The sequence below is a fragment of the Ambystoma mexicanum genome, chromosome 11 (assembly GCF_040938575.1).
Source record: "Ambystoma mexicanum isolate Mex_15411 chromosome 11, UKY_AmexF1_1, whole genome shotgun sequence".
Lineage (NCBI taxonomy): Eukaryota > Metazoa > Chordata > Amphibia > Caudata > Ambystomatidae > Ambystoma > Ambystoma mexicanum.
The window spans coordinates 1,438,768,003-1,438,791,546 of NC_090934.1; the positions used below are offsets into that span (position 1 = coordinate 1,438,768,003).

Consider the following 23,544-nt stretch of genomic DNA (forward strand, 5'->3'; position numbering starts at 1 on the left):
CTTGATTCAGTTCCTGGTGTCTTTGTTCAGCCTGAGTATTCAGTCTCTTGAACTCTAGTTCAAGTTTCATTTTCTCTAGCTCAAGATATTGAGGACTAAGTGTGGGACCTGGCAAAGGTCCAGTAGGTACAGCTGGCAGAGCAGACAGAGGCCTAGGGGGAAAAGTCACAGCAGCCTCACCCTCCTCTTCTGATTCTTCCTCAAGATTATCAACATTTTGATCAACATCAATCTATATACTGTTATCTACAGTTTCTGACATAGTAGGTTCCTCTGAACCATCATCCAGACTTTCGTTAGCTAACAACCTTTCTATCAATTCCATTTTATTGCCTTTAGTCAGGAGATTCTTATGCTTACAGAGAACTCTTAAACAATCAGCAGATTTTGTAGCAAGGGACTCTTGACTATAATTTTCCATAGTTGACATGTTAGAAAGATTACTTCTTCAGTGCTAAGCTTTGTGGTTAGTTGTACTAAGGTATCCTAAAGCACTCTAAAATGTATACTCAATACAAGAGCAGTAAAGTGAAATTGACTTTACTTACATTTTGTAACTTTAATAGGTTGCTGGAGGGATTACATAGTATCCCCTTGGTCTAGTTTCTCATGTAACATTTTTGTTACCCTTCCTACTATTAATAACTGGTGGCAGTGGTTTACTTTTTACTACCGTTGTCTGTTTCTACTGTGGGCTGCAATTGCAGCTGCAGTAAAGCACACAAGGGTGCCCATTTTGTCACAAGGGCCCCGGTCTTCTTTTTCAACATTTCTTGTTGGAAAGGCCCTTCTTGAGATTTACTCTGCGTGCCAAACCAGGTTTGGTCCCTTTGTTCATTTTGTCTTTGGCCGGATTCATGGGTGAAGGGCAGGAAGCAAGGGAGGTATCCGAAACTCCCTGTGCTTAGTCTCCTTGGTTACAGGAATGCACCCAAGGGTGATTGGCTGGAGGGCTGTCCTCGGCGGATAGCCACTCTGCTGTGTGATTGACAGCTAGGCTGCGATTGAATGGGAGAAACCTGCATAATAAGGCAAGGCTTTTTGGCTTGGAAGGCAGAGTCGACCACTGGACGAAGGAATCCGAAGAACAACTTGGAAGAGACGTCTGCTACAACTCCTGGACCGCTGGTTTGCCCGGTTAAGCCCTGCTGCAGTGCTGAAGCTCCGAATTCACCTGGACTAGAGAATACCTGCAATGGACGACTTCTCCCCTTGTGTTGGTGGGACCAATCGATCCCAAGACGAGCTCATCTGGAAATCCTCTTGGAGCTGGATTTACTTCCACTGCTGCTGCAGGAACCGATTGCCAGGGAGAGGAACACCGGAATCGAGTAACGGTCTTTAAGTCGGACCCAAGCTCCAGGAAGATCCTCCGGACTCCCATGAAGCAGGACCGACCCAGCCTGAGACACCTCAACAGAGTGCTGGACCCCAGATGCGAGTAAAGTCCATAGTGGTATCCGAGAACCGCAGTGGTGCTATTTGCGAGAGTCGCAAGGAGCTAAAACCGCGAAGTACAGCTGATCTGAAGTTTGTCCATTGCTGTGACTGACATTACATTTGTAGTGCAGGAGTCCCCAGACATCCTCCCTCTTGTCCCCATGACTGAGGTTCAGGAACAACAGGATATGCAGACCTACACAGGAACAGAAGCCAGCTGGAAGCAATTTTTCTTCTAACCAAAGGTACTGTAAAATTAAGAAGACTTACCTCTTGTCGTGCAGCCTTACTGGTTCTCAGTTGGGACTTGTTTTGGTTGCTCTTGCAGAGTTGCTTGCAGCTTTGCCCTTCACAAGCCTCCCAGCTTGTGGCCCTACAGTGATTTCATTTTTATACAAAAACTTCTAAAACATTGTGCCAGGCTTTTTACCTACCTGCAAGAAGTGCTTCAGTTCACCTAGACTTTTGCTCAACTGACATTGGCTGTCCTGACTCCCTGAAGGACTCCTCTTACCTCTGACTTTGTGCTTTGCCTTTCTCCCAGGAAAGGGTTAATTTACTTTGCATTGGTGGGTTCAAAATGTACTTACCTGCTTAAGAATATTTGTTAACCATTGTTTTAGTCCCTTTTCTTATCTAAGTATTGCTCTAAATGTACCAGTGGTATATTAATGTCCACAGTGACCTAGTTATTTAAGTCACCTCGGGGTGTAGGCAGAATCTGTGTGCCATCACAAATGGGTATTTACTGATTTAAAGAGACAGAGTGTAATTGTGAAGTATTTTTTTGTGTTACTTATACAATGCTCCCTTGTAAAGGCTTATTCAACTGTTAAATGTATTAATAATTGGTTAATCAGGAAACCTTGAGTGTAAGTGTTTATTTGGATAATTGTCACTGTGAATTCCTGTGTAACAACCTTACTGCTCACATTTACCCCTCTTGAGATACGACAGGCTGCTCAGTCACTACCAACTTGTGTAGTACATGCTTATACCAAAGGTTGGGTTAACTATTGCCAAAAGGTCAAGGCTGGTGCAGTCTCCCACAGGGTACGGCATACAATCTTGTCTAACATTAACCATTGTTTCTTTCCCTAACCTTTCCCTTTTTCCACAACTCCAGTATTGCATTTCAATAGTGATCTATTAAGGTCCACTGTGTCCTAGCTATTTAAGTCACCTCAGGGTGTAGGAAGTGTGCGTGTGTGAAATCCCAAAAGGATATCTACTTACTTAACTGAAACTGAAGGAGTATATTTTTTTAAGTGTATTTTAATGTTGCCAATTGCCCCCCTTCTAAAGAAGGCTTATTTTCAAACTGACTGTTAAAATAATAAATAATTATTTCATCAAGAAACCTTGAGTATAAATGTTATTTGAATACATGTCACTGTGATTCTCTATGTTGCAACCCTACAGCTCACATTGACCCCTCTTGAGATAAGCCTGGCTGCTCAGTCACTCTACCAACTTGAGTAGTACAGGCATATACCAAAGGTTGGGTTAACTATTGCCAAGAGGATAAGTCTGGTATAGTCTTCCACAGCGTTACTGCATACAATCTTGCCTAACAGGCAGAATCTAGAGACACACTCTGAGCAAGGTGGAACACGAGTACCAGCAGAACTTCAGGGGCAAAGGCGAACCTAATGGAGCAGAGCGACGGACCAAGGAATGAGATCAGCGGTCAAAAACCCTCTCTACAGGAGGTTGTTGCCTCCACAAGACCGCAAAAGACACGTAGAGAAGGCCAGATCCCAATAGCGAAGACTGCATTGTGTTTCAAGATGCCACAGAGCAGCCAGGCTTATCGTAGGAGCGAGAGAGAGGGCTGTAAAATCAGTAAAAATAAAATTGTAATACAAATGGTCCAAAGAAAGACTGAAACACTATGTATTATAAAAAATAAATGGTTTATTTAAATACAGGTAGGCCCAGATAAATCTAGGGGTAAATAAATACTATCACACATTATATGTAATCACAGTTATCAAAACACAACACCATTCTTGAAGGTGCACAAACCAAAGCATATAACCTTATTAAGAACACCCACAGTAGTTCTAGGGAAGTCAAAACTGTTTCATACACATTCAGTATAGGCCACACCTATTCTCGGGAGTAGAAAACAATGGTTGCTTTCACAATTACATTCAGTAATGCAAGTGCAGTAGACCCTACCAGTTGTACAATGACTCAGTAACAAATCACAATCAGTCAACAGACAGTACACGTTTTGTGGATAGTGGAACACTTATTCCGGGTACAGTAAAAATGAACAACTACTTTTGTGATAACACACAGTTATACTAGGTGAGTAAAACCTAAGGATGTAATATTCAATTACAGGTGTTTATGAGATTTTTAGGGAGAATTCTCAAAAATGTGCTAATTCCCTCGACCTTATAGTCCCCCAGCAACTTTGCTGGATTTTGAGGATTTGATTTTTTTTTTTAACCTGGAGAGAGTGTGACCCTTTTTCCCACTCTCTCATGTATTTTAATGTGAATTTTACCTCTGACTTTCTTTTGGTTATGAGTCTAACAAACTCCATAGGCATCATCTTTTACATTGTGTCACACAGCACCTTCAGTGCAGTGGCACATGGAAGTCTTTCAGATTTCCCAAGGTTTGCATACCTTCTCTGGGATAAACTACTGTTTCCCAGAGCAGTAAAGTGAAATTGACTTTACTTACCTGTTGTAAATATCTATTGTAAGGTAGTGTGTGCTGGGTCTAGAGTGCTGGAGGGGTTACTTAGTATTCCCTGTGTCTAGATGCTCATGTAACATTTTTATTTTACCCTTTCCTCTCAGAATGGCTGGTGGCAGTGGTTTTGTTTGAACTACCATGGTTTGCATTTACCGTGGGCTGCGTTTGTGGCTCCAGTAAAGCAACGGCGGTAGGCATCTTTTTCAAAATGGCGCATAGCCATCTTTCACAAAATGGTCCCTGGTTGTCTTTTTTCACCATGTCTTTGTGGAAAAGTCCTTCTAGAGATTTTCTCTGCGCGCCAAACCAGGTTTGGTCTCTTTGTTAATTTCGCCTTTGGCATGATTCAGGGGTGAAGCCCGCCTCTGGCTCCAGAGTGTCTCGGGTTGGCAGGAAGTGAGGGAGGTGCCTGAAACTTCCTGTGCTTAGTCTCCTAGGAGACCCAAATGCACTCTTTGGTGATTGGCTGGCTGACTGTCCGGCAAGGACAGCCACCCTGCTGGGTGAGTGACAGCTAGGCTGGAATGAATGGGAGAGATCTGAATAAAAGGAGAGTCTTTTGGCTTGGAAGGCAGAGTCGACCGCTGGATGAATGAACCGAAGAAGAGCTTAAACAGGATGCCTGCTGCAACTCCTGGACCATTGGTTTGCCCGGTGAAGCCCTGCTGCAGTGCCGAAACACCAAGTTTGCATCGACAGAGAAGCCCCTGCCAGGACGACTTCTCCCTTTGAGTTGCTGGGACCAATCAACTCCAAAGTAAGCCACCTGGACATCCATCTCGGAGCTGGTTGAATTTCCACAGAGTTGCTGCTGGAAACCGTATAGCCAGGGAGAGGAACAACAGATTGTGTGTGTTGCTTTTAAGCTGGCCTAGAGCTTTTGGAAGATCCTCCGGACTTACCAGGAAGCAGGACTGCCCAAACCTGAGCCTCCTCAACAGAGTGCGGGATCCCAGAAGCAAGGAAGTGTACGAAAAGAAGTAATGAAACTATGTTCCCTTCTGGCCTGCACCGCTTCCCACAAACCCCATGCCCACGCCCCCCTCCCATGCACAATACAGACCCCAAAACACATGTGCATGGTGTTTAAGGGAACGTCCAGTGCCGTGCACTGAAAGTGCAAGTTTAACTTCTTCCTACACTTTTATTTTAAAAACGAAACCATTCCGGAACGGTTTCTTTTTAAAATAAAAGTATAGGAACGGTAAAACTTAATTAAAAGAACTGGAGGAGCACTGCTCTCGACCGCTCCCGCTCACTTCGACCACTGACCTGGACTATCCATCTCAGAGCTGGTTGAATTTCCACAGAGTTGCTGCTGGAAACTGTATAGCCAGGGAGAGGAACACCAGATTGTGTGTGTTGCTTTTAAGTTGGCCTAAAGCTTTTGGAAGATTCTCCAGACTCCCAGGAAACAGGACTGACCAAGCCTGAGCCTCCACAGCAGAGTGCGGGACCCCAGAAGCAAGGACAGTCTATCTTGACAGCCAGGAATCACGTTGCTGCTATTTGCAGTAGACGCAAGGAGCTGAAACGCGAAACAGCCACTGCAAGTGAAGTTTGCCGGTCTTAACAGTCCCAGTCCATTGAAGAGGTTCCCCACGTCCTCCCTCTTGTCCCCACGACTGAGGCCCATTAACAGTGAGATCTGCACAGCTGCACAGGAACAGAAGTCATCAGCTGCATCTTTTCTTCTTTACTAAAGTACTGTATAACAAGTCTAAGAGAACTTACCTCTTACTGTAGAAGTGCTTGTAACTTCCACAACTCACAAGTCTAATCAGCTTGTGTCCCTACATTTGATTCTTCTTTTCATCAAAGAGTCCTAAGAACTTGTGCAAAGACTTTTCCATTTACTTCCCAGAAGTGCTTCATCCTATCCAAGGCGTTTGCCCATTGACTTTGGCCTAGCCTATTGAATTGTATGACTCTTCTAAGAGGATCTAAAAGTGGTTGCCCTGCTTAAGAAATTTGTGATCTCTCGTTGTTCTAATAACCTTTGCCTTTTACCAACTTTTAAGATCATTCTGAATGCAAACAGTAAGATATTAATGTTCCCAGCACCCTTGTCATTGAAGTCACCTGTGGGTGTAGGTTGTGTCCGTTGGTCATCCCAAAAGGGTCTTTATTGATTCAGAAACTCAGAGGGCCCAGTATTGAAGTATATTTGTGTGTTACTATTCTATTGCTTCCTTCTGAAGAAGGCTTTATAACTGACTAATACATTAAAAATTGTTTATGCAAGAAACCTTGAGTGTAAGAGTTTATTTGAATACCTGTAACTGTGAATCTTTGTGTAACTCCACTACAGCTCACATTTCCCCTCTTGAGATAAGCCTGGCTGCTCAACACACTACCAAAACTGTGTAGTACAAGCTTATACCAAACGGTTAGGTTGCCTATACCTGTAGTCATAGTTGTTTGTAGTGTTCCCAGAGGGTCCTGCATTAAAACTTTGCCTAACAGAGATCAGTAAAACAAACTGAGATAAGCACATGGGGGTAGGACATGGAGGGGACATGGTGGACAAATCTCCCCCACAATTATAAGCAGGGGGGATGTAATGACATTTATCCCCCCACCCCAGAATATCTCTTGATTTGTTGTGCACACTGTTGCACATTTCTGGCTGGAGGAGAGTGGAGACAGGGAGTTGCATGCACAGCAGCATGTAAAAGTACTTCTGCTTGCAGCACAGTATGCGCCGGGGCATTTGGTGCGTGTCCTGGCCAGGGAACAAACTGCACGTGTCCCTGCACAGTGCACTGCTGCACAGCCTGCATGAGTCCAGTCAGTGTGACTCGTCATCGCCGTTGAAGCGAAGTGGAGCACTAGCAGGAAGGAGGCAGAAACATGTGCTGAGAGACTCAGGCAGGCTGGGCTGTCTCGGCGACGGCATTTGTCTGATTAGTGAGAGAGAGTCTGCTCTCTGTGACAGAAACGAGAGCAGCAAGACTCGAGCTGAACCCTAAGGTAAGTAGTGTGATGTGTGAGGACGAGGGGGGACAGCATGGGAAGGCAGCGAGTGAGAGGAAAGATGAATGCCATTCATCTTCCTCTCCTCTCACTTGCGGCTCATATGCATGAATCTGGGAGAAATTGATCAAGCTGGGCCACCAACTGTGCACAGCCTTGCTCTATCCTCTTCCCCCTTTCTCGTCACACCCACTCCCTCTCTGCACCCTCTCCTGAGCCCTTTCTCTTATTCATTCCCTTTGCCCATCCTAGTGCTCTTCCACCAGGGTGGTCCTACCTTTACTCACCTTGCAACTGTGCTCTAAGGGGCTCCGGACACAGGATTTCAGCCGTGTAGAAGATCCTCTCCAGCCCCAGTCTCTGTGGCTTTGCTACTGTGGTCCATGGCACGTGCCTTTGTCCTTATCCTCAGCTCACCACCGTTGGAGCTACTCTACGTGTAACCAAACACTTCCGCTATTTATAGCGAACTCCTGGACAAAAGGCAGCGCAAGGCGAGCTGATAGCGCATCTTAGAAGTCAGGGAAACTGGTGTTCATCCTGCTCCACAGGACAACCTTGCATGTGGTACTGATTCTGCTGCACGTATCTTCCCGCCCTGCCCCCTTCCTTCACCACAGGCACGTTCACCCTTCACATCACATCATTACACTCATTCTCAAACCAGTGCACAATCCACATTCACAATCTACATTTGCCCCTGCCTGCACTCTATCGTACTTTACCCCATCTGTCTTCAAACTGTGGGTCATGCCCCTCTAGGAGGGGGGAGGATGTGGGGCATACTCTTTGTATAGTTGTCAATAAATGAGGGAAACCTGAGGACTAAAAGTGATCAAAAATGGTGTAGTGGAAAGATTCTACATGAGTTGAGTTAGGGGACTGTCAGTGTTGGAGAGGGGAAACCCAGCTGTTATAATCCTGATAGGTTGCTTGCTAAGCAGTTTTACTCTGCGAGCATGGGTCATTCACATGCAGGGGATCGGGGCAAGGGAGCCAACTTCACACATTTTTGGTGGGGCCTAGACAGTGGTGTAAGCACCAAAATGGAAGTGTGTCCCGGGAATCATCAAAGCCAGCCATTCAGTTTCTAACACGTGCAGTCTTTAGTCACAGATGCAAGCGCATGTTTGAAGCTGCTGGCCGTCCCCTGTGCCCATTTTGCAGGCCTGCCTTAGATCTTGCAGTCCCTTTCCCGGTCCTTCCCCTGCCCCAACCCAACGTGCAACCACTTACCTATTATTCAATGTCTGCCCCATGGTCCTCTGCAGCACCTTGATGTGCTGCAGAGGACCATGGGGAGCCCCAAGCTCCACTTTCCACAGCAGTTCTGTTCAATTCTTTCAATTCACATAATCAGAATCCACGGGTTACATGCTTGTCTCGATCAGTGTTTTCCCACTTTTACCTCACCATTAAAACCCTGGGCATTTGCCCCCAGGTGCCAACAACCATACTGCCAAGTTCCCCAGACCTTATTGTGTGGTGAATTGAGCTGCGGGCAATTACCACCCAGTGCTGCACTTTATTCCTACTTCCCCTGTTCAGCCCCTTTAGAAACCCATTGACGAAATTGCCCATTGCTCTCAGGAAAAACTCCAAACGTAACGTTGTACTCCCTTGGGCCTACAACCGGAAAGCAGTAATAATTGTCTCCATGGATCCTGTTTGTGGGGGGAACTAACAACCCATGCCCAAGTGGCACCCGCTGTTATCAACCATTCAGAGATTGACATTTGAGCTCTGAAGAGCTGCGCTCCAGGTTTTCTTTTTTTAGCATTTCAGCACATCAAAGAAATAGGGTGGCACAGCAGTAAATCAAGTTTACTTTTAACTCTTCACTTTATTTCAGCAGACCATTTAAAATGGGAAGCAAATATAAGATTGCAGAATACACCAGCGAGTTATTTTAAACTATGTTCCCCTACAGCATGCTTCTTAAGAGCTGTGAATGATGGGTGATGACAAGTTGAGCTGCACAAACACCCTCAGTATAACATGGCAGAAGTTGAAGACGTTTTGCTGTTGAAGGTTCCTTTATGTTGTGTTCTCAAAATGGTCGGATGCACATATTCTCCAGTAATACATTAGAATTGTGGAAGATCAATGAGCATAGTTTTCTTGAGCCTGCACGGTGCTTAAAAAAAAAGAATACTATGCTCATTGTTAATTTTCCGGCAAAATGCACATCAGCTGAGTAGAGACCATCACTCTGCAGCAAGGTCCCCAAGGTGTACCCTGGCGCCCCCCAGATTGTATGCGTCTCCTACGCCCCTGGATAAGCAGTAACTCTTAACTTATTTTTGAGATGGCACATAGCTAACTCAAGGTAAGTAAAACCCATATACTTGTTTAACCTCACAATGAAATCCAGGTTAGATCTTTACCGGATATACAAGTACCCTATGTATGACTTATGAGGGACAGCTAGAACCAAAGAGACTCTGTGAGTCTGTCTACAACAGCACAGGGAAAGCAAAACCCAATGTTACACTTTACTGAATGACTCAAAGCTATTCTATATACTGGGAAGCAGGACCCAGTTGGGGGACACTGATACAATTATCCTAGCAGGAATAATGCGGTGAAACCAACACATTACTTTTGGGAAGAGGCACAACCTAATCACAGGAGAGTAAAATGCCTTCACATCTACTTTCTAATAGAATGCCAAAACGGTTTCTAAGGAAAGAAAGATATCAACCATATTTTTAAGAATAGTGCATCACACACCGAAGGTAAGTAAGAACTTCTCTTAGAGTTACAGTTACCAACCAACTCTTTTACGGGTTACAGTCCTTTTTTTTTTTCAACAAAAACTTATCATTGAAAGATTTTTACATCGAAAAGATCTTTCAATTAATATTTTATCGAAAATGTATGTATATTTGGGTGAGCTAAAGGATTACATTCAGAAAACGGGGGTTTAGAGGGTGGACCCCCAAATAAAAAAAAAATAATTTGGGAATGTTTGGGGTGGTATAAAGGGTAGAAAACAGGGGTGGGGGCAATTTAAAAGAAATGTTATCTGTTATACAGGTTTTCGATTAAGTGGTATTAAACTACATTAGATAAAAAAAAGTGTTGAAAAAAATTCAATGGAACACCTCTTCAATGAAAAAAATTTGATGGAAAGACATGTAACGCCTCTTTTACAAGTAAGTAACTTTTAAACACTTTTTTTCTTTTCTAAGCAAAAGGCCCAATCCCTTAAAAGTATTTCCCTTATTCTTGGAGCATGAGTGTTCTCAGTGGCAGAAGCAGGGGTCACTAGGATCTAGAGACCAACGGACAGTGTCAGAAAAGGTTCATAAATAGCAAAAGTCAGAGTTCATTAGGAAGACTGGGCAAACATTTGAGAACTTTTTGAGGATCCAGGGGCTTTGCAGAACACACCCTAGCAGGATTACAGCAGTGGGACTCGGCGCACTGGATGAGAGGGTTCCCCATCACAAAAAACACCCCACAGCTACACAGAAATCCTAACAGACTTAAGGTAAGTACATACCCAAGTCAACACAGTACCTCAGCATTGAAGAAGATTTTTCAGCAGGACGACATCAAGATCTGCAGCCAAATACCAGGTCAGTGGATTCCTTGTCATGGTGACTGAAAACAAGACCTCAGAAGGAACTTTGCAGCAGGGATCAATGGAGAAGGCTCTAGGCAAAGTTTTCCTCACGGCTGAATGCGGTTCTGCGGATTTGGCACCTTTTTAAGGAGCACAGAAGACAGAAAATCGCGGTTGAATTCTCGTCATTACAAAGATCTAGAACTCTGTGGAGGCGACTTTTCGGACACGGTTCGGGTCTCTGGAGATCCACCGGGATAACCATGAAGTTTCAACGAGATTTCGAATTCGTAAGACAGCGCACCACGCAAGGTCGCAGCAACCAAGGGATGTCTCAAAATGCAGGTCTTCTTGAGTCTAGTGGGTCTCACTAGGCTCTGGTTCAGGGTCGTCGTTTTCAGAGTCCCCAGGTCGATTGAAAGGAAGGGCTACAGCAGGTTCCGGTTACACAGCAGGCTCTCTGGTCACTGGACATCGTTTTAGCCACTTTTCCTTCATCATCCACTTTGGTTTCGGTTTCAGTGGTCGACTTCTTCAGCTTCCAGGTTTGCAGTATTTAACTGGAACTACAGCACAACGTCTGCATTCGCTCCCTGGATTTTACAACAAGGGGCGGTCTGGTTGTCTAATCAGGACAGCCAGCCCCCCCCCCCACCCCCCCTGGGATTTGTCCGCATTCAGGCAAGGAGGAAGACAAAGGGCTGTGGAGTTTTGGACTCCTCCCTCACTTCCTGCCCTCACAGACAGACTGGAGCCTGGACGGGGAGTTAGGGGACTCTCGCCGAAGATAAACATCACACCAAGGAATTTCCCGCCCTGGATGTCAGGGGAAGGAACAAGAAAGGACAAGAAACACTAAAATTGTGAAAGGGTGCCTTTACTGCAGCTGGGCAAGCAGCCCACGGTAAAGATGCATCAAAAATTAATACAAGGTATCACTGCAACCAGTCATTGAAGGTAAGCTTGTCCCTGTAACAGAATTGTTCGTTTTAATGTGAAAGGGGATATATTGTATCTCCCCAGCACTACACATGAGGTGGGGTGTGCTGGCTTCACAGAATAAAATGTAAAAGGGATCCAAAGATCCTTTTTATCTTTGGGAACTGTAGTTCACTCAAGGTTAGCCAAAGTTTAAAAGGGCAGCCCCGAGGGCAACCCAGCAACAACAGGCACGTATTGTCAAAAAAGTTGTTAAAGAGGATAACTTTAAAAATACACTTTGGGGAGTCTAAAACATGACACCCATAAAAAGAGAAAAAGATTCTGCGAGTGTGGAAAAAGGTTCCCGCTCACTGAGGTATTAAGGAAAAATATCCTACTAGTAAAGCAAAAAGTTCTGGGGATGACCCAGGCCAGGAAGATTTACCATTTCTATGAAAATCTTACCTAACAGTGTGGATGAGACACAAGGAAAGGGAGACATGTGAATGAACTTTAAAGTACAGAAAGCAGGAGACTCCGCGATAATGAGTAACGGAGTGGTCCAACGAAAGGAGTGGCCCACTCTAAAGTCTCAGCGAAAGGTGCATTGTTTGAGGTGATGAAAGTGAACTGTAAAAGCAAAAGTGAACAAAGTTAACCCCGAGAGAAGGAGAGGGAAAGCTGAACATTGAATTCTGAGTACAAGTGTTCCTGCGGTGGTCTGAAAAGGAAGCCCCCACATTCGAAAGTCTTCGACATCCGGAAAGCAGTCTGAGTCCGACTGAGGGGGACCTGAAGTGTAAAAGGCTTGTGGAATGGAGCCCTGGCAAGTGTTGTTGAACTGTGAAAGGTCTGAGCCAGGCAGAGGGGGAACAATGGTGAAAGGTCTGAGGTTGGCAGAGGGGGACAAACGTTGAACTGTGTAAGGTCTGAGCCAGACAGAGGAGACGGGTGTGAACATTTTGTTTCTTGATTTGGAGAAGACTGGAATAGCCTCTAACGTGGAATGCCAGGCGGGCCTCGATTCACGTTCCGAACTGTTTCAGTGTTAAAGCCCGAGCCAGAGTGTGCCATCCTACCTATACAGACTGCTTATTCCGTGCTGTCTAAACATGCGGAGGAGAGCTGACTAAACCACATTTATTCTTTGTCGAACACTGATTTTCCTTTTATATACATACCCCTTCACACACCTTTTGTACAAGAGATAGGGCAGGCATTAGGTTTTGTTAGAAAATGCCATTTTGATTTGACAGACACGACTAAGACCATTTTCTTTGTTATTTGATGGTCTTGACGACTCTAAACTTAGTTATAGGGCACAGAAGGAGTTTTTCCAAACCCCATGAAGTTAATAAAGGTTTTACAAATTCTATCTTTTGTGTCAGTTTCATATTTGTGATACCATGCATCCACTACATTACTCACACCATCAGTTTGGCTATAAATAAGAATAACTTCTATGTGCAACATAAGTTAATGTTAATTCATAAATAAAAATGATTTTGATTGGTAATACATGATGTTGTTACATAATAAATTATGGTCAATCGATCTTGACCACATCAAATGATACATAGGGGATGTTTTAATCTTGTGTAACATGAGGGAATGTTAACACAAACTTTACAATTATCCAGATTTGCTTACGTAATACTATTGCATAATTAATATGTCATTAGATGGTAGCTGCTTTAATTGATTCTCTTGCGATTGTATTAATATTGATTAGTGGAAACGTATGCTGTTTTGCATGTAATTTTTTTTAACTATATTGGTGACACTATGTTCTTCTGATTTAATCAGCAGATTAATAAGATTGGCTCCTAATGAACGGAACTCTGATTCTCAAAACGCACTGAGAATTTTTTCAGAATAAATCTACTAAAGGAAAAATTTGTCAAGATCGAAGTCTCATATTCTTTGAAGCACTACAGAAAATATTTTGATCAACTGTTAAGACATTTACAATTTATATATCCCAAATGATTTAATTTACAATAAATGTTTGACTGATTTTCCAGTGTAAAGGTTTGACGGGGACAGGGAATCCAAACTTCTTTGGATAACGTTTTGTTTATATATAGGTGTCAAGCTATTCTTAACTCCCCGGCACCGAAGAGTTTCATAAAGTTGCTTAGTAAACATTTTTGAAAATTCTTTTGTTTACTCCGATTGTGTGCAGTTGAACACTTTACATTTGTATTTCAGCTGAAATGGCACACAGTTTATGTAAAACGTTGCAATGTTAAAATAAGGCGTAGATCTAAAATTTAATTGAAAAGATTTTCAAAATGAATGAGATCACTGCTAATACAACATCTTAATAATTAGAGACTGTACCACAAGCAAAGCGTTCGGCCCTCAGGAGGGGAGAGATAACATAACAATTTGATGTGATATGATTGTTTATTTATATAGCGCCTATACACAATGTGTTTCAAAGCGCTTCAAGGCAAGGGAAGGAACAAGGGAAAATACAACCACATTCTTACAGGCTATGAACAATAAGGATGTGAAATTAACTATCGTACTCGGCCTGACGACATTTCAGATAGTGCTGGAGGGGTGGTGGGGAGGAAAAAAACAGTAATAGGAGGGTGGAGGAAACAGACGAGGTTGCTATCGCATTAGGTCCAGGGAGAATTCTGATAGAGTAAGTGCAGAGAAGAAAGTAAGGGGAGGAGATAGGAGAAGGGAAAGGAGGAGAGAAAAGAGAGTAAGTAGTCAAAAAGATTGGAGAAGCAAGAGTGGAGAGCGAATACAATTGCAGTCAGTAGTGACACATAATGTTGCAAGCCAGGATACAAGATGAAGATGGGAACAGCATGATTCAGGGCCACCATGAGTACAAGATGCAAAGGAGGTCCAGCAGTTTGAGTCGGTGGGATCAGAATTGACAAGACTAAACAGAGAATGATAGGTGGCTCATTTCTAAGCATTTCAATATGCATATGACAACTGAATGAAAGTACTGCATGTTACTGTAGAACACCATGCAATATAACATGTCACAAATTGGCAAGCCCACTGCACACCAGTACTCTACCTTTTCAGCTAGGTTAAGTTCAGGGTCAGTTTTAATTTGCTCCCAGTTCCCATAGCCGTGTTCATGAATTCCCAAAAGCAGACGTGAATCTTCTTCCACTCCCCAGTCTACATCAAAATGAGCTGGTTTGACACGACTTATCAAGCAATACCTGATGTGAGAAACGGAAAAACACAAAGCAGGTCTTATTGTTTTATACATTAGCTTAACAATATAGGCATTCTGTAAATGTAACCTTTTCTGAGCGTTATTTGTGGTTTCTTATAGATTTTTCATATATTACATGGTCAAAACCGGTGACCCTGTAGATGAATAAGTAGGACTTGCCATAGGAAAAGCACTTTTTGGGTGCCCTATAACTTCGTTGCTGTTCAATGAACCTTGACAAAACTTTATTTTTCATAAAAAGACGCCACTGAATTTTGTTTGTACGTTTTGTGTGTTTTCATGAATGGGGGAGAGGGGGAGTTGTATGGATAATCCCATTCTATCTCCAGTGACGCTTTGTTGGTTGCACCTCTGGTGCGGACTGATTGATGGATTTGCACCTAAACATTCACGAGAAGTGTGTCCCTGGTCCTGAAAGCAGGCTTTCACAAAGTTGGTGCAAAAACCTCAATCGGTTTCTTTTAAAAGTGCCCAAAAGTAAATAAAAATGAATTATTGATATTTGGTTTTGCCGAACAGTTCATGGACTCACACAACAGATTGGAATCCACCTGAGTTCAGGTCTGCAAATATATCTCAATACCTATAGTATACAAACCAAGGTATGACTTTATTTAGAGTGGCATGAAGCAAGTCAAGGTGAGTCAAAACTAAGGTTATACATTCTGTAATAGTAATATACTATTCTTGGGGAATACGACCAGGTTAGTTACTTTTAGATTACAACAAGTAATTCAACAGTAGTAGGGGACTGACCCTGCAAGTCATGCAGTGACTCTCAGTTATAGAAATCACTTAATTAACCAAGCCAGTTACAAGTATACACCTTGTAACAGATTTACTTTGTAGAACACAGTTCAGAGCTAGTAATGTCACTCATACTTTCACGAGGGGCCATGAGCTACTTAATGATAAGTATGAACACTCAATAACTATTTTAGAATGGACTTAGCAATTCAGGGAACACGCAACCCAATGGTACACTTTAAGAATGACAATCTTTTATTCAAGGTATGCAAACCCTATTGGTAAGGCAAGATTAATAAAACAGTACCAATACTCATACCTTTTCAAGTGACTACTTAAATAATAGTGGCTTGCACCAACACTTGTTACAGTTAAATTACATACTTTTTAAAGGAGAATCCAGCTACTTAAAAGTAGGTATAAAGTCAGACTGTTTTAGATCTTAATAGAGCAGATCGGGGAAAGCTAAACCCAATGGCACACTTTAGGACACAATGTATTTCAAGGTAGGTAAACCCTATTTGGTAAGCTTTTACACTCCTACAGTTCAGAATAATAAAACAGTACCAACACGTATTACTTTTCAGAAGGGGGAAAACACCATTCAAAGTAAGTGAAATAACGTATATACTTTTTAGAGAGGCAGAATGTACCTCAAAGGTAAGCATAAACTTAATGACACTGTCTAACTTCTTCTTTCAGAGAGATACAGTTACCACACTAACTTCTTTGGCAAGCAAGTACTTTTACACTTGTTGTACTATCAAGACAGAATCCTTATCTTATAAAGTCCTTCCCTAGTCTATAGCATACATTTTCTCAGTGGGAGAAGAGGGACCCTAGTGGTTTAGGAGCCAGCTGTAGGCAGGTCAGGATAGGGTTCAGTTGCAGGAAAGTCAGAGTTCCATAGGAGATCTTCTTAAACAAGTATCCACTTTAGAATGAGTTGAAAGTCTTTAGGGACTTCTTAGAAGGCTCCCTGTATGCGTTTCAGCATTAGGCCAGGGCAAGGGGTAAGGGCAAACTCCCAACCACAAGAATCACTTACTCAACCTCACAGGATTCACACAAGGTTTACGGTATTACCCGAGCGAACACAGAACCTTAGGAGAAAAGACGAGCTTCTGAGTGGATGCCTTCAGGATGCAGCAGGAAAATACCCGGTACCTGGATTCGTGGTCTGGAGATGAAAGAACTGGACACTGGAAGGGAACTTGCAGCAGCAGTCATCAGAGGAGGCTTCCAGCAAAAGATTCTTCATAGATTTTCGCGGCTCTGTGGATTTGGAGCCCTTTTACAGGATAGCATATTCTAAAACACCACACTTCGCAGGGCACTAGGTACTATTGCCCAACAGGTGATGGAGGCCATACAGGATAGCCACAATTGCTTTTAATTATCCTGTTTAGCGATCCCACAGTAAATTAAACTAAAAGTAACAGCTATAAACAAGGCTCAAACGATTCAAGAGCTGTGTGTAGCATGTGGTAAACACAGTAGTGTTCCTAAAGGTGGTTTCCTTCGTACTTGGACTACCATAGGAACCATGTGGGAGACACCCGTCTTGTGTCACAGGTTTCCCCCTTTCTCACCTGTTTTCGTTGTCTGATGACTTCTTTAGGAGGAGTCTTCTTTCGTATGGTTCAGCTCTTATACAAGCCCGCTCGGCCGTCCTCGGCTTCCAGTGTTAGTTCAGCTTCGATGTCCGAGATCAAGGGAAAACTCCAGGAAATTCAGAAAAAGGATATGGAGCACGCGGAGGCGGTGCAGGGATTCCGGGAAGGGCTGGATAAGGAGGAGGGATGGTAGCTTGGAAGAAGGGGTTCCAGGAACCAGGAAACAACAAAATAATACAAGGGAGAGTACGGAGCACACGCCCGGTCACAGCCAACAGCAGCGTTGAGACGCACGGGGCCGCGGGGGTGTGGCCTCTTTATAGAGTATGCTGCGTAGAACGTGAAGACTGGTGAGCAGCGTTCTGAGCTTGCAGCCATGTTGGTAGTATTATGGAGTGTAATCCCCAACGTGTCAGGGACCAGGAGGCCCAGAAAGGGCGAGTTCGATGGTTCATGACATCTTGTCCTCTTGGTATTAGGCAACCCATCTATGTTATAGGTCTGTACTACACATGTTGGTAGTGTGACTGAGTAGCCAGACTTATGTCAAGAAGGATAAATGTGAGCCGCAGAGCTGTAGCATCGAAATCCACAAACACAAGTATCCAAATAACACTTACACTTAAGGTTTTCTAGTAAAATGAATATTTAATGGTCAGTTTTAAATAAGCCTTATTTAAAAAGGGCAATTGCAACAATAAAAATACACTTCAAAATACTTTATCAGAATCAAGTCAAATCAAGTAGATATGCTTCATACATACTTTATATACCCTGAGGTGACTTTACTTAACTAGGACAGTATTGGCATTTATAAGTCACGTACTTTGTAACATTCTGAGGTTGGCAAAGAGGAACGGTTAAGGAACGAAAAAGGTTACCAGGTTCTCAGAGCATGTGAGCACTTTTAAATCTCCCAATGAAGTCTAGAATACCTGTAACTGTAAATCTCTGTGTAACTCCACTACAGCTCACACTGACCCCTCTTGAGATAAGCCTGGTAGCTCAACACGCTACCAAAACTGTGTTGTACAAGCTTATACCAAAGGGTGGGTTTCCTATACCTGTAGTCAGAGTTGTGTGTAGTGGTCCCATACAAACTTTGCCTGCAAGGACAGCCAGCCAGGCGGTCACCACGGAGTGCATTCAGCTAACCAAGGAGACTAAGGACAGGGAGTTTCGGGCACCTCCATCGCTTCCTGGCCTGCCAGAAACACTGGAGCTGGAGGCGGGTTTCAGCACTGTAGCCCGACAAAAGCAAAACAAAAGGGTTAAACCTGGTTTCGCACGCAGAGTAAAACACAAGAAAGACCTCACAAGCAAAGAAGACCAGTGCCATTTTGACAAAATGGGCACCCATGGGCACCCAGGAAGCGATGGAGGTGCCCGAAATGGCACATATCTACTTTTAGCAATACTAAGCTGAGGATTCAGCCACGGTAAAAACGCACAATGGTAAGAAAACTAAACCACTGCCACCAGCCATTAAATGTAGTGAGGGTCACATGAAACATGTTACATGAGTAGGTAGGAAAAGGGGCTAAATAACCCCCCAGTACTTCCACATAAGATGGGCTGTACGAGACATACTAAGCAAAGTCAATTTCACCTTACTAATCTCTGGAACACTAGTATACCCAAGAGAAGGTATTTAAAGCTTAAGAGAAATCCAAAGGACTTCTCTGTGACACTGCACTGAATGTGCTGTGTATCAAAATACAAAAGGGGATGCCTATGGAGTTTGTCAGACTCCAAAACCAAAAGAAAGAGTCCATATCAGATCAAAAATGCCTGAAAGTGAGAAAGAGGTCTCACTCTCTACAAGAGATGTCTAAACAGTAATGTTTTGTAAATGTGTGGATGGTGGACCAGGAAGCTGCCTTGCAGATATCCTTCATCAGACTTCCCTCTGAAGGGCAGAGGAAGTTGCCATGCCCCTAGTGGAATGAGCCCTTAAACCGCACGGGGGATCTTTCCCAGCTAGCCTGTCGCACTCAGAAATAGCCAATATGATCCATCTGGATAGAGTCTGCTTAGTAACAGACGGACCTAGTTTACACCCGTATAACCAATGAAAAGTTGGTTGTGTTGTCGCAACTTTGACATCCTTGAAACATAAAAGCTTACAGCTCTCCTCGGATCAAGTCTATGAAATCTTTCCTCTTCTTTGCCAGAACGAGGGGGAGGATAGAAGGCCGGAAGCACAATTTTCTGTGCTAAATGGTAGTCGGATAAAATTTTAGGTAGAAATGAGGGTTTGACTTTAAGAACAAACCTATCCTTGTAAAAGGTGGTAAACTGAGGTTTATAGGATAATGCCTGCAACCCGCTCACCCTCAAGGCTGAAGTAATTGCTACTAGCAAAATAGTTCTGTAAGTTAGCAGTTTTAAAGGGCAGGAATGGAGTGGTTCAAAAGGAGCGCATGTCAAAAACTTTCAATTCAAGTTAAGGTCCCAAGTTGGTATATTAAGTTATTAAGGGTATTTTGAAATAGGATGCCTGTTGCGAGGTGCGCTTGAATATGGAAAGCGCTGCTAGGTAACCCTTGTTTGTTCCATTCCAGAGCCCCAGGTTTGTCAAATGTAGCAGAAACAATAACACCACAGGTGTATCGCATTGAACAGGGTCCACATATTTTTCCCTAGACCAGCTGCAGAACTTGTTCAAACGGCAGCGGTATAAGGATTTTGTGAAAGCAAAATCTCCATTATGTCATCCAGGAGGGCCCAATCCTTGTAGCTCAGCCTCTCAGAAACCATGCGTGAAGGCTGAGTGTCTTGACCTCTGGATGGAGTACCTGACCCTTCTCTCGTGAGAGACTGTCCTCTCTCTCTTTGTGGAAGACATATCGGCGGGCAGATAGCCATGTCTTGAAGGTTCGGGTACCACGTGCTCCTGGCCCAATCCGGGGCAATTAGGATCAGGTATTTCCCGAATTTTCTCAACCTCTTGATCATGTGATGAATGACAGGGACTGGAGGAAACGTGTACAGAAGTGGAAACTGCCAGTCCACCACAAACGCGTCTCCTAGAGCTCCTCTTGGGGGATATTTCCTGGAACAGAATAGCTTGCACTTACGGTTGACACTGGTCGCGAAGAGATCCACTTGAGGGGTTCCCTAAAGGGTGAACATCTCTTGAAGTACTTCCCGAGCTAGTTCCCACTCGTGGTAGACTGTGCTCTGCCTGCTCAGAGCGTCCGCTGCCGTGTTCTCCTCTCTGCCCAGGTGAACTGCTGATAGGTAGATTCCTTCTTGAATTGCCCAGAACCAGAGCTGCATTGCTTCTCTGCACAGTGGTAGTGGCCATACGCCTCCTCTCTTGTTGAGGTAGTACATGGCCACTGGGTTGTCCGTCATTATCAGGACATTTCTTTCCCTGTACAGAGGGTAGAAAGGCTTCGGCGCTAGTCTAACGATTGCCCTCAGCTCTAAAAGGTTGATATGTAGTTTGGTCTCTGATGGAGACCAATGATTGTCAGATCGTTGGTGTGGGATCTCCACCATGTGAGTGAGGCGTCCGTCACTACGGTTATCTCCGCCCATGGTTGCCAAACAGGTCCTCCCTTAAGAATGTGGTCCTCGCAGGCCCACCACAGAAGGTCCTGTGTGACTCTGCTCAGAACCTGAAGGAGGTCTGACAGCCTGCCTGAGAATTGGGACCATTGAGTCCTTATACCCCAATGGAGAGATCTGTTTCTCAGGCGAGCCTCTGGCACCAGAAAAATGCACGATGCCATGAGGCTGAGCAACCTCAAAAATAATCAAAGGCCGGAAGACTCTGGGCACTCGGAAATTTGGTGACCATCTGCAGAATGTGACGAGCCCTCACATCGGTTGGCGAGGCTTTTCCCGAGGAGGCATCCAGGACTGCTCCGGTAGATTGGAGTCTTTGAGATGGTATCATGTTTGACTTCTTGTAATTGATGGAGAAGCCCAGTTTGTGGAGAAAGTGGCAAGTCACGCTAAGGAACAAGTTACTTACCTGTAACTGTTGTTCTCCAGCATGGGTCTGGCATGGATTCACATGCTCATGAATATTCCCCGTCGTCAGGCTGGGAATCCTCGGTAAAGAAAAAAATCAGTATGAGTTTCGTTTCTGAACTGTCTTTCTTAGTAGTAACCAATCACTGGTCTCTGGGTCATACTGCCCCCAGCCAATGACTGCCCTCTCCCTAAGCCCCTCCCCAGGCAGCCATCCTCAGATTTGGTAGCACGTAAAGTGGCTGTAGGACCAAGTGAAGAGCCATAGAGGGGTAGGAGTGAGGGTTCGCATGTAAATCCATGCCAGACCCATGCTGGAGAACAACAGTTACAGGTAAGTAACTTGTTCCTTCTCCAGCATGGGGTCTGGCATGGATTCACATGCTCATGAATATAAGAATACATAGCAGTACACATGCACAACCACGGGAAGTGGCAAGGCTCAACATTAAGCATTACATCAACTCAACATTAAGCAACACTTACCTCCTCACCAGGCCCACCTTCAGGTGAACAGGTTGCGCAGCACTGCTTGGCCAACCCTGGACTCCTCCCTGGAATCCTGGTCACCGCAGTAGAATCTTGTGAGTGTGAGTCGACCTCCACGTAGCAGCCCTGCAGATGTCCAGCAGGGGTACACCAGACAAGAACGCTGTGGTAGCAGCGATCGCTCTGGTCGAATGGGCTCTCGGACGGCTGGGCAGCGGTCGGTTTGCCAACCGGTGACAGTGCATGATGCAGCCGGAGAGCCATCTGGAAATGGAAGCCTTCGAGAGGGCCTTCCCTTGGTTCACAGGTCCAAAGTTCACAAATAGCTGTGATGTCTTCCGAAAACTCTTTGTGCGGTCCACGTAGAACAACAGCGCTCTAGCTACATCCAGCGAGTGCAAAGTCCTCTCAGTCGGGGAAGAAGGCGACGGGAAGAAAACTGGCAACACCAAGGGCTCGTTGAGATAGAAGTCCGACGGCACCTTGGGCATGAAGGAGGGGTGCGTCCTCAGCACCACACTCGTCTCATGAAAAGTCAAGTATGGAGGCTTGCAGGATAGGGCCTGCATCTCTCCCACTCGTCGTACGGAGGTGATGGCCACAAGGAACACTGTTTTCCATGACCGGCCCTTCAACAGTGCCGAAAGCAGAGGCTCGAATGGTGGCCCCATGAGCCTGGTCAGCACCACGTTGAGCTCCCACGCCGGGGCCTGAGCCTTCACCGGCGGGAATGAACGGAACAATCCCTTCATAAACTCTTTCACCAGGCGCTGAGACCACAGAGATGATCGTCCAGGAGTTCGGGTGTAGCGGGAGATCGCTGCTAGATGTATCTTGATGGAGGCATGAGCTAACCCCGCCTTGGCCAGCGACAGCAGGTACGGAGGCCCTTGAGGGGCCGTAATTTGCAGAGGGTTAATCCTCTGTGCACTGCACCAGACAGAGAACCTCTTCCATTTGTGTCCATAGCACTTGAGAGTTGAGGACGCCCTGGCCTTCGCAAGCACCTCCTTGCAGTCCGCCGGGATATCGTACCCTTCAGCCTCTAGTGCTGCAGGAGCCAGGCCTGCAAGTTCAACGACCCCGGGTCGTGATGGAGGATGACGCCTCCTTCTTTGGAGAGAAGGTCCGCGTCCGTCGCAGTTTGACTGAGGGGGACGCTGACAAGTCCAGAAGGTTCGGGAACCAGATTTGCCTCGGCCAGGCTGGTGCGACGAGGATCATCCTGCACAGGGACTTCTTGAGTTAGTTAATGAGTCGCAGCAGCAACGGGGGGGAACGCATACAGGAACAGGCCGTCCTAGGGGAACGAGAAAGCATCGCCCATGCTCCTCAGCTGGGGAAACCTGCTGGCGAACCTCTGGCACTTGGAGTTTGTTGCTGTCGCGAATAGATCAATCTGGGTGTTGCCCCATTGTTGGAAAAGTTGATCCACTTGATCCTGACGCAGTTCCCACTCGTGGCACAAGCGCAGCTCCCTGCTGAGTGAGTCGGCAATGGTGTTCTTTATTCCTGCCAGGTGGAAGGGCACCAGAAACATCCCCTGGCCGACGGCCCAGTGCCACAGATCCTGGGCCTCCTTGGATAGGGCTGGGGATCTGGTGCCTCCCTGTTTCCGGATGTAGAACATCGTGGTGGTGTTGTCAATGAAGATCCTCACCACCATGCCCTTGAGGGATGGGAGGAATGACCTGAGGGCCCAGAACACGGCTCGGAGCTCCATGACGTTGATATGGAGTGACCTCTCCTCCGGGAGCCAAAGGCCTCTTGCGTGGAGATCTCCGGTGTGCGCTCCCCATCCCTCCAGGGAGGCATCCGTCGTCACCGTCTCCTGATGTGCTGGGGTCAGAAAGTCCGTGCCCGCCGCC

General features: G+C 45.1%; 1 protein-coding gene across 4 annotated transcripts in view; it reads right to left on the reverse strand.

Annotated features, from left to right (window-relative positions):
• Nucleotides 1-23,544, reverse strand: part of CHD2 (chromodomain helicase DNA binding protein 2) — a 1,289,637-nt gene that overhangs the window by 249,779 nt on the left and 1,016,314 nt on the right. For all 4 annotated transcript variants that reach the window (XM_069625070.1, XM_069625072.1, XM_069625071.1 and 1 more), the window contains one exon: nucleotides 14,673-14,823. In XM_069625070.1, the coding sequence (XP_069481171.1) occupies nucleotides 14,673-14,823 (151 nt within the window). The remainder of the gene's footprint in view (nucleotides 1-14,672; nucleotides 14,824-23,544) is intronic.